This window comes from Antrostomus carolinensis, unplaced genomic scaffold (genome assembly GCF_000700745.2).
Source record: "Antrostomus carolinensis isolate BGI_N321 unplaced genomic scaffold, ASM70074v2 scaffold1709, whole genome shotgun sequence".
NCBI lineage: Eukaryota > Metazoa > Chordata > Aves > Caprimulgiformes > Caprimulgidae > Antrostomus > Antrostomus carolinensis.
In genome coordinates, this window is record NW_010337619.1 from 1 (window position 1) to 11409 (window position 11409).

The following is an 11409-nucleotide window of genomic DNA, read 5'->3' on the forward strand; positions in this document are numbered from 1 at the left end:
CAGCATCAGCCAAAGCGTCAGCTTCCTGGTGGGAAAATACTGGTTTTAGGGATATGGTTTTTGAGGGAATATCAAGATATTTACCTTCATAGTTTAAAGTCCTGGATAGCAGTTTTGGAGTTTAAAATTTGGTTCATGTTCCAACAAAATGAAATATAATATAGAATTGATTTTATATTTTTCCTTTTGAAACAGTCAGTTTTGAAATCTAAAATCAAATAAAATTATTTTCAATCTACATGAAGGCCTTAGTATTTACATATTTATACAAGGTATAGAATTCAATATTATCCCATACTATCAAACATTAGAACAAAGTACATAAATTTGGGCTTAATCATAGGAATATCTCTCATATTTATGAAGTGTTGAGTGATAACCATATGCCAAGTTATAAATATATACCAAAGTCACTGTTATGCTCACATCACTCCTGTATTTCTCTTTTTTCACTCTACTGCCTCTTTAGAGAAACTGTTTGTGATTTAGATTTTCATCATCGTGGCCCAAAAATACTCAGCAGCTTTGGCTTTTTTTTTATGAGACCCTCATCAACTAAGAAGAAAAGGAGTTGCTGGAAAATTTTTCCTTAGTCTTTTTTTGCAACAGATGTCCTGTGGTATTTGTTATATTTTGTCTCAAGTTTCAGTCTAACAGGAATAATATGAAATAAAAATTATAATTTAGCAGTGAGTAGATTTTTTCATCTTTTTACAGTCCAAGATTCTTTAAAAAGAGGGGCATGAAAATTTTCCTGCATATCACATACACTACATAGTATTAAGTTGGGGATACAGTTTTTTCTATTCTGTGAATGATTTAATTTAGAAACCACAGCAATACAATGCTACAGAGGTACCATATAATTTTATATAATGATTCTGATTTATTTCAGAGGGCATGTGAGAATATTAAATTCTGTTTCCTCTCAGTTAGTTCAGTATTACAACATAGTTATCATAGAATCATAGAATAGTCTGGGTTGGAAGGGACCTTAAAGATCATCTAGTTCAAACCCCCTTGCCATGGGCAAGGACACCTTCTACTAGATCAGGTTGCTCCAAGCCTCATCCAACATGCCCTTGAACATGGAGGAGGCATCCACAACTTCTCTGGGCAACCTATTCCTGTGTCTCATCATCCTCACAGCAAAGAATTTCTGCCTAACATCTTATCTAAATCTATGGTCTTCCAGTTTAAAGCCATTACTCCTCATCCTATCACTAACTGCCATTGTAAAAAGTCCCTCCCCAGCTTTCTTGTAGCCCCTTCAGGTTCTGAAAGGCCACTAGAAGGTCTCCCTGGAGCCTTCTCTTCTCCAGGCTGAATAGTCCCAACTCTCTCAGCCTGTCCTCGTAGGAGAGGTGCTCCAGCCCTTGGATTATCCTTGTGGCCGCCTCTGGACTCGCTCCAGTAGGTCCATGTCCTTCTTATGTTGGGGGCCCCATAACTGGATGCAGTACTATGGGTAGGGTACCATGAGAGCAGAGTAGAAGGGGAGAATCACATCCATCAACCTTGTTAATATTTTTAACAACTAGGCCACCAACTACACCAGAATGAAACAAGTTATCTTCTTTAACTGGAGAATAAAGAAAGAAATGTCCTCTTAACTTGTCCTAAAAATTCCTGATCGTACGTATAAGGATAGACACACTCAGGTTTGGAGAGGTAGGAAAAAATTACTAGAAGAACAAACCTTATACTAATAAAAATAAAGTTTCTTGTTTGCTCTGATGTAGTTTAACTGAATGTAAATGATAGAGACCTCAACATACACTGCAGAAAAGTCTCACCCATGTATTATCTTGACTACAGCTTCCTGACAGTCCTTATTGAAGCTAATTATATTTGTAGGAGAAGCACTTAATGAAATGCAACTGAATCGATTTAAATTGTAGTTTCTATGTGTCTTTTGAAAATACAATTTTAAATATCAGCCTGATAGCCATAGTTCAGTTGGGATGAGGCAAACTGGTAGTACTCACAGCCTGCACTTGGAGCTGCAGGTCATTTTTCTCCTGAACCAATTTCACCATTTTCTCCTCCAGCTCTTTCCTTTTTGCCTCAGACTTTGCAAGCTCTTCCTTGATTTTCTCAAACTCTTGTTTCATGTTGGCCATCTCCTTCTCAGATTCTGCACTCTTCAGCAAGGGCTTGATCTTGAAGAACAGCTTCATCCAGGGCCAGTGCTTGACATTCATGAATGCACGAATATTGTACTGGATACAGAAGATGGACTCTCTGAAAGGTAAGTCAAATTAATATTAAATATTTAGACCATGATGACACAATAAGCCACATACAGTGAACCTAATTTGAAGAAATGTCTACCTCCTCTCCACCATTCTCTGGTATTCCACTCTCATCAGGAAGCCCCTGCACCTGGCCTGTGTGCGGGTGATGAGCTGTGCCAGCTTCTCATCTCTCATCTCTTCCAAGAGGCCTATCAGCCCAGCTTTGAAGAACACCTTAGGTAAGAACATGACAATAGGTGCTGTGTATGTGCTCGTTGTTCAGTGTAACCCAGTACCCTGTCAGCCATGGCAGATAATATGGGAAGTTAAGAGAAAAAGCAAAAGCACATGTATATAATTATAGACACTCTTCTATAACTCCAAGCTTCCAGTTACCTGCAGCTGAGGAACTATTAATAGCCAGACATTTTGCCTTTGTTTTTATTAACCCTTGATTCTTTTATTCTACAACCTTGTCTTAAATTAGGAATCCTTAATTAACCCTTAATTAAATCATCCTATGTCAATGAATTTCAGTTTTATTCAAGTGTTGGGTGAATAAGTACTCAGTTGATTTCTTTTAAATACACTATTTGATCATTTCATACTATCTGGAGAATCTGAGTATCATTCTCAGGTCACGTAAATCAAAAACACATAGTACTTTAAACAAACAGTTCTTGTACCTTGGTGTGACCAAATTTATATTGAGTGTGGTCTATATCAATTGATCCAAGAAGCTTCTCACAGGCCTTCTTGCTGTCAATGAACTGTCCCTCTGGGATAGCACTTGCATTCAGTACTTTGTATCTGGGGGAGAAAATGGAAGGACTTGTATTGGACTCAAAGGATCTTTTTCAACCTAAATGATTCTATGATTCTATGAATATAAAGAGGTCTGTTGTCAAGACTAATTGGCTGGTACACTGCAAGAAAAAGTCTAAGAACTGTTGAGAACATAACAGCACTGCTAAACATAAACTTTAGAGAAGGCTTTAATCACCAGAGGTGAAACTTAAATTTCACAAGCTACTCAAGATGGATAAAATGAAGTAAGGAGAAGTCTCACCTCTGTTTAAAATCTGCATACAGGACTCTGTTGGGAAACCCTTTCCTGCAAATTCTGATGCCTTCCAGCACACCATTACACCGCAGCTGGTGAAGCACCAGTTCATGCTCCATGGCACCTAGCAATTCAGAGCACAAATACATGCTATATTCTGTAATACAGAGGAAGAGCTGGACCATACTGAAAACCATCTATATGCGAATCTCTTACCAGGTGTCTTTGTTTCATTTGGGATGATGCAGCGTACAAAATGGGGGTGGGTACTTCGCAGATTGGTCATCAGCTTGTTTAAATTCTCCTGGGAGAGTCATTAACAAAGTTTATATTAGCAAATATAATTTCCACTGTAAGCAACAAGCACTGTGAAACGAGATAATGAAGTACCCAACACAAAATAGCTTGCAGAATCCTGAACTGAAACCCCCTGCACCAATTTTTCTGACTTTCCACATATTTTTGCTGTTATTAACTTAATGTATAAAGTTCTTCTGATTAATCTGTAGGAAATATCGTACTCATAAACATACAGTTTTAATACATTTCACTGTCTCTAGTGTAATGCCTTAATTAGAAATTATATCTGTCTTTCACTGGATGTACTGAGAGAGCTAAACTGGTACCTCTAGGAGGCAGTCTGAAGCATACTACAGTAAGAATTTAAGATGGGTCATATGGAGCACACTACATAGACCTTGCTGGTTTTCCCACTGAAAGCAAAAGGAACAAAAATGACAAGCTGAGATTTATGTGTCTAAGTTACATGTTTATCTTGTAAGGTAAGATGAAAATAAGATGAGATGAATCCCAGCCTTGTTTTGTAATTAAAATCTGTATACTTATTTATAAATAATTATAGCCAAAATTTGTGGAGGGAAGCAAGTGCCTCCAGAGGACACATCAGAGTATGTAAATTTATCAGCCAAAACATTAAGATATTTAAACACTAACATGTCAGAACAAGAGGGATATTGGAAGAAAGTTTGAAAACATTACAGAAATGCAACCCAAATGCAGCAACATTCTTCCCTGCACCAGATTCTCCACTATAACATTACCTCTTAAAGTCTTACGATCTTTAAATATGGGCTTATTTCATTATTTTTTTAATTATACATGTTGACAATAATTTTCCATTTGCAAGGCCAAGGAGTACAGCTACAATTATTTTGCTTGAGGCATATACAAACATGCACTGGCTAGAGGCTGTAAAGTAAGCAAGAATCATAGGACAGCTGATCTGTAGAAGAAATTAGGCTCTATCAAGAAGGGAGTCCTAACTGAAGGATGAATATGGTAATAAATAATCTCAGGAGAGACTAGGTATTTCACCTGGCAGAATTGTATGGAGCAGCCAGGCAGCAAGACATGGTTATAACAAAGAACAACCTACAACAAAGTATCAAATGTCTTAAAAATCCATAACCCAAGGAGTGGTGATATTTCAAATCTAAGAGATTGGTCCCTGAATCATGGAGAAACACTAGAGACATAAATAGAGCAAACAGGTAATCCTCCAGACCAGTGGGCAGAATGTTGTTAAAAGGCAATTAAAAGATTCCAAAGCCAGAGGTGGGCATCTAAAGGAAATCCGCTATATTTTAGGTATATTTTAGATGTTTTCTTTATGTCTGGAAACATCATCCTGGGACAAGTGAAAAAATGAAAATTTGTGCATTCAATGGAATGGAGCATAAACAGATTACAGTGGATTTATTCCTAGCAAAATATGGCTCAAAAAACTTCAGAGTCTTTTAACACAACTAAACTAGAAAAAGACTAGCCATTTTAAATGGGGATTTATTGCTCATCTTAGGAAGAAATAGTGAACTCTTTACTGTACACGGAAAAGAGCTGAGACAGTCTGGAAAGAAGAACCCTTCTTCTTGCCACCTTTCTTGCCAGTACTAGCCTCTGCAAAATTGAAAAAAAATAAAACAGGTTTTAGATTTTTCTTTTGCCTTTTATGATTCCTTTTTGTAATCTGTACTTCAGTGAAAATATGAGATTCATAAAACCAACCTGCTTCTGCTCCACCATAGTTGGCAAAGAGTAAAGCCAATGTTTTCAGTGATGATTTCTGGTACAACCCAATGACAGTTTCATTCAGGGGGTCTTTGTTCTTCTCAAGCCAGCCAGTGATGTTGTAGTCTACTGTACCAGCATAGTGCACCAGGGAGAAGTGGGCCTCAGCCTTCCCTTTAGTAGGTTTGGGCTTCTGGAAGTTGCTGGACTTGCCCAGATGCTGGTCATAGAGCTTGTTCTTGAAAGAGGTGTCAGTTGCCTTGGGGAACATGCACTCCTCTTCCAGGATGGAGAAGATGCCCATGGGCTGGAAGAAATGCATAAGAGAGACAGACTGTAATTTAGTCTTCTTCAGGACAATAATGACCTTCACCTAGGCAGAGTAGTGGAACACAGATCAAGATACACATCAGAAAATATTATTATTCAGTTACATTTTCTGCTAGAAAGTGAGATTAAACATATCGATAATTACATTTTTTAATGCCAAATGAGTCATAAAGATTAATGGAAATTCATTTAGTTTGTGTTGAGAACATGCTTTATAAAATCAGAGTACTATCTCATTCAGAGGGACCCAAATCACATACAGTTGTCTTAGAAAAATTGAACATGAGCCAAAAATATACCCTTGCAGCAAAAGCAGCCAACTCATCCCAGGCTAGATTAAGAGTATTGGGAGTAGCTCAAGGGAGGTGATTGATCCCCTCTATTCAGCTTGGCTCCCCAGTACAAGAGAAACATGGACGTAATAGAGTGAGCCCAGTGACAGGCCATGAAGATATTTAAGTGACTGGAATATCTAACATGGAAGGATGGAGAGAGATGGGACTCAGAGAGATGGGACTGTTCAGTCTAGGAAAGAAAAGACTCTGGGGGATCTTATCAATGTGTATAAATACCTAATGGGAAGGGATAAAAAAGACAGAACTAGAGGCTTCTTAGTGGTGTCCAGTGACAGGACAAGGCGGAACAAGCATGAATTAATATACATCCAGTTCCATTTAAACAGAAGAAAAGAGCTTCTTTACTGTGAGGATGGTCATAAATTGGAACAGGTTCCCCAGAGTATCTGTGAAGTCTCCACCCTTAGAGATACTCAAAATTCAACTGGATATCGTTCTGAGCAACCTGCTTTAGCTGACCCTGTGTCCTGGTTTTTGCTAGGATAGAGTTAATTTTCTTCTTAGTAGCTAGAAAGCACTGTGTTTTGGTTTCAGTGAGGACTGTTATGAGAAGAAATGTTGATAACATACAAGGACACCATGCTTGGGCAGTTTCCAAGAATAGAGTACTGGAAGCAGGGAGTGAAGAAGAAAAGTGTAGTCGTTAGTAAAACCCAGAATGGACAGTTGGATATGCCAACAAGATATTCCATATCATATTAAGTTATGTTTAGTGTATTAACCAGGGCTGACCAGAAAGGGGGACGGGGGATTCTCTCGGGAATCGATCGGGCTTGTTTTTCCAGGATTGGGATTTTTGTTTCGGGGTTCCTTTTCACTCCTCCAGGATCATTATCAGCAGGTGGTGAGCAACTGTACTGTGCATCACTCATATATATATATAGTTGTTATCATTATTACTCTTATTATTCTTACTATTTTAATTCTATTTTTACTCCAATTATTAAATTGTTCTCATCTCAACCTACAAGTCTCCTCACCTTTACCCCTCCAATTCTCTCCCCAATTCCCTGGATAGTGGGGGGAGCGGGCAGGAGGTGGGGGAGGCTGTGAGTGGCTCTGTCTTGTCTGGTTGCCAGCTAAAAGTATCACACCCTGCCTTGACCAAGGAGGTTGGACTAAGTAATCTCCAGAGCTGTCTTCAAACCTCAGCAGTTCTGTGATTCTCTGATTCTAACTGCTTATCATCCTGCCAGCCACTGAACTTTTCATCTTACTGCAGTGTGACTGCCTTCTCATTTCAGACAAAGGATGCACATTTAAGTGCGACTGTATGCTGACAGTTATATAAGTCCATCTTCTACAATAATCTTACAAAGATATAGCTATTCTGCTGTACAAGTACAAGTCTGTTAGAGCTGAAAGGTAAGGAGGAGATGCTGACCTGGAAATGGACTCTTCCAACTGTTTTGGAAGAACACTCATGTTGGAAGTTTAACAATCTTCTTGGCACTTGAAAAGAGATCAATACAGTCTTGCTGCCACAAAGCTGTATGAAATCTCCTTCATGTCTCACTTGACACAAAAAATTAACTTCAGGGCAAGGTATTTTGAATAACAAAAGCTGAATATTTGGACATGAACATAGAGGATCCCTTTGAAAAATGAGACCAAGTAATTATAAAATTTCCACACATATAATGCATTTGAACAGGAAGGATACCTTCTCAATCAGCTCAATGCAAGCAGCCAAGTCCATCCCAAAGTCAATGAATGTCCATTCAATTCCTTCCTTCTTGTACTCCTCCTGCTCCAGCACGAACATGTGGTGGTTGAAGAACTGTTGCAGTTTCTCATTGGTGAAGTTGATGCACAGCTGCTCAAAGCTGTTAAACTGGAAATAAAATAATAAAGACTCATACTTGCAAGATGCAGCAGTAATTTCAAAACCTCATCTTTTAAAAATAAGGAATGGATTTATTTGGGCTTCATTGTCAAGTTTGTACATTTCTCCAGTCTGCTTTATGTCTATGCAATGAAATGATGCATAATGAAATGCATCAAATTAATTGTCCACAAGGAATGTTTTTTCATTGATAAAAATGTGAAGATAAAATATATTTCCTGTATAATCTGAGACCAAATGACAGGGAGAAAAAACCCAAGCTAGGCCTATCGTGATATACATGTTTTTATACTGTCTTACCTTTGATCATATAAACCAAGGAATTTTTCTAATCGGACCTTTCTGTACTTTTGAGTTTGCACATCTTGAAATAAGAAAAGTAATTTGAAAGGTCATTTTTTACTTTCTGACAAAAAAAGTAAATAGCTGCAAATAATTCTGATGATGTCTTCTTTAAAAATACATCTCAGAGTGACCACAACATCCAGTTGTCACTTCCAAATAGCTCTTACTCAAACTCTGTTACTTACATCAAAGATCTCGAAGCCAGCAATGTCCAGGACACCAATGAAGTACTGTCTGGGCTGCTTCGTATCCAGCTGTTGGTTGATGCGAACAACCATCCACAAGAACATCCTCTCATAGACAGCCTTTGCCAGAGCACCTACAGCATTGTGCACCTATAAGAAAAATAAATGCTTGAGGTTACTATGCAGAGCAGAGGAGAATGAAGAGTCTAAATTCAAAACATGGTTACAAGTTACCTGTTGCGCAGTTTGACCCTTGGTCACGTATTCATTCCCAACCTTGACTCGGGGGTAGCATAGTGCCTTGAGCATGTCAGCTGAATTCAGACCCATGAGGTAGGCAGCCTTGTCAGCAACTAAAAAGACAGAGGAAAAAGTAAGAACTTAGTGTCACATAGACTTTGAATCCTGGAGTATTCTGTAAAGGTTGCAGGGTTCAGATTTCTGTTCTTTGAAATCTTTTGATAGACTCTAGAAGGGGGAATCTTGGTAACATCAAAGTCATCATTATGTATATTGAGCTTTTCTAAAATAATTTCTATTTGAAAATCTTCACCAAAGCATGTAGAAAGTAATGATGTTTTAAAAAATTTTAAAGATCAAAAATCTCCTGGAACAAAATTAAAAGTGCAGCTTGCCAACCTGAATATCTGTAGTAAATGCATAGCTCAGAAGCTGCCGTGACAACAGTCAGGTACTGATCTACATTCAGGTGATCAAAAACACCCAATATTTAGGGTGGAACACAGAGACAGAGAGGATATCTCTGTTCTCTTTCAGATCCAGAGTCTACAAGCCTTTCGGAGCTTTGGTTTCTGACGTTCAGTAAAACCCATTGGGTTTCATCCTTTTACCTATGGTACTTCCCACCTTCTAGTCTTTATCAAGAGCAGCCATTGCTCATAAAGCTGGAGACATGGGTTGTAGGTCCTGCACTAACAAAGGAGAGGAATCAAATACACTTATCACATCAGAAGTTCCCTTAGCATCTGAAAGGTGAGGGTGAATGGGAACATGGTCCCCCATCTTCTTAGAACTGAACCTCTTGGCTGTTTCACAATTGCAAGCTATATTCCAACAGAGGTACAACTAATAATGTTACAGAAAGAAGATCCATCACTCCTGACTTCCTGGAAGTATATAAAGGACAGTTTAAACTGTTAATTGTTCATAGCATAAGATACAAAAATCCTGAGATCGGGGAACTTGATATACTGAGAAGAGGACAAGGGACAGATTTTTCTGGTCACTGTTTTCCTTGGGATACTAAAATCCAACAAAGAATAACTTTTGCTGTCTTCCACATCCATAGTGGCTTACAGAAGGGTTAATTATTGAGTTTGATAATACCTTCTGTGCCATCTGGCTCTGCCTGCTCCTCTCTTGGTTTCTGCTTGAACTTCAAGTTCCCGTAGTGCATGACAGCCCCGGTCAGCTTGTAGATGGCAGTCTTTTCATCAGCAGTGAAGCCCAGGATGTCAATGGCACTCTGGTAATACAAACAGCAAAGTGAAATATTTGCATGTTATGTGATATATGACCTGTGCCTGTTGACCTGTTCTGTAAGTTACTTACATCTGTAGCCATCAACTCCTCCTTGTCATCAATGCTTGGAACAGTGATCTCACCTTGACTCACAAAAGGGAAGTCATATGGGTTGGTGGTAATGAGGAGCATTTCTGAAAACAAATGGGTTAATGGATTTTTTTTTTTTTTTTTTTTTTTGTAATGTAGTTAAATGTTGCTCAGTGATCTTCCTACAAAAAGCTCACTAATGCCTCCTACCAATTAGCTCTGGCTTCTTGTTGGACGTGACCTGGTAAAATATGTGGTAGCTTCTTTCTGCCTTGAGCTGGAAAGTGACTCTGGACTTCTCCAGCAGATCTGTCAAGAAAGGCAGAAAGAGTCAGGCACAAGACCACACATGGAGGTGGGAATTTAGGAAGGAATGGGAGCAGGCCAGGACAGTCTCTTACAAGTTTCAATGTCAGCAGAAGCCAGTTTGCCGGTAGCTCCAAAGTGGATTCTGATGAATTTGCCCTGTTAAGGAGAAGCAGCAGCATTTCAGCCTGGATGGGTTCTTTTGATGTCTCCTTTACATGGAATACTGCTAGGGTGATAACTTTTCTTGTCACGAGAGGGAGAGATTTTGGCCAAAGCAAGAACTTACAAAGCGTGAGGAGTTGTCGTTCCTCACAGTTTTGGCATTTCCAAAGGCCTCCAGCAGTGGGTTGGCGCTGATGATTTGATCCTCAAGCGTTCCCTAATTATTGGTAATGGGATGGTAATTATTCCTGGTTATCGTTTCCAAAAATCATGTCAGGAACAGAGAAAAGCATTGATTCAAACCAGTATCTATTAACTTGCCTGCATTTTGCCAGACTGCTCCTCCTTTTTCTTCTCCCCACTTGCTGCAATTGTTGCAAAGTACTGGATGACACGCTTTGTGTTCACAGTCTTCCCTGCACCAGATTCTCCGCTGCAAAACCAAAGAGAGAAGCAGAGAGCATGTGGTCAGGCAGGAGGTCCCCAGGCACCTGGTAGCCCCTCAGGGACCCAAGCAAGGATGTACTTACGTGATCAGGATTGACTGGTTCTCACGATCTGTGAAAGAGACAGAATGAAAGATAGTGTTAGCAGTTGTCCTGAGTAACACTGAGATGAATGAGAAGTAAAGATGTAAATATAAATTGAGGCTTCTTCAGAAAGTCCAAGAGTACCCAATTTCCTTCTGGGTCCCACCAGTAGTACATATAAGCCCAAATGGATGCATAGAGCTGTCAGAGATATGCGGTCCTGAAACAAGCTGTGCATCCACATGCCCTTTACACAGTTCTCATCAAGAAATCTAACTAAACAGTCTAACCTGTGCTCAAACTAGTGGATTATATGGACTAACTTTTTCTTTTCTATCAGTGGAAAAAAGTAGTAAACTGAGTCAAGTACTATTTCTGCAGTGGGAGAGTGCAGAATTTCATAAAACAAAGTGCAAATAATACACTGTGCTGAGTCCATGCATGCT

General features: G+C 39.1%; 1 protein-coding gene across 1 annotated transcript; it reads right to left on the reverse strand.

The window, feature by feature from the left end:
• Nucleotides 1–4: 4 nt before the first annotated feature.
• LOC104530577 (myosin heavy chain, skeletal muscle, adult) lies at nucleotides 5–10991 on the reverse strand (the record flags this gene model as incomplete). Its single annotated transcript, XM_010175215.1, has 18 exons — nucleotides 5–25; nucleotides 1989–2244; nucleotides 2335–2471; nucleotides 2924–3047; nucleotides 3307–3424; nucleotides 3517–3604; nucleotides 5147–5217; nucleotides 5326–5635; nucleotides 7678–7848; nucleotides 8391–8540; nucleotides 8625–8743; nucleotides 9738–9876; nucleotides 9963–10066; nucleotides 10173–10271; nucleotides 10364–10427; nucleotides 10558–10650; nucleotides 10755–10866; nucleotides 10964–10991. Coding segments are annotated over 18 exons (2204 nt in total), but the record flags the coding sequence as incomplete, so codon positions are not given.
• Between the last annotated feature and the right edge of the window lie 418 nt (nucleotides 10992–11409).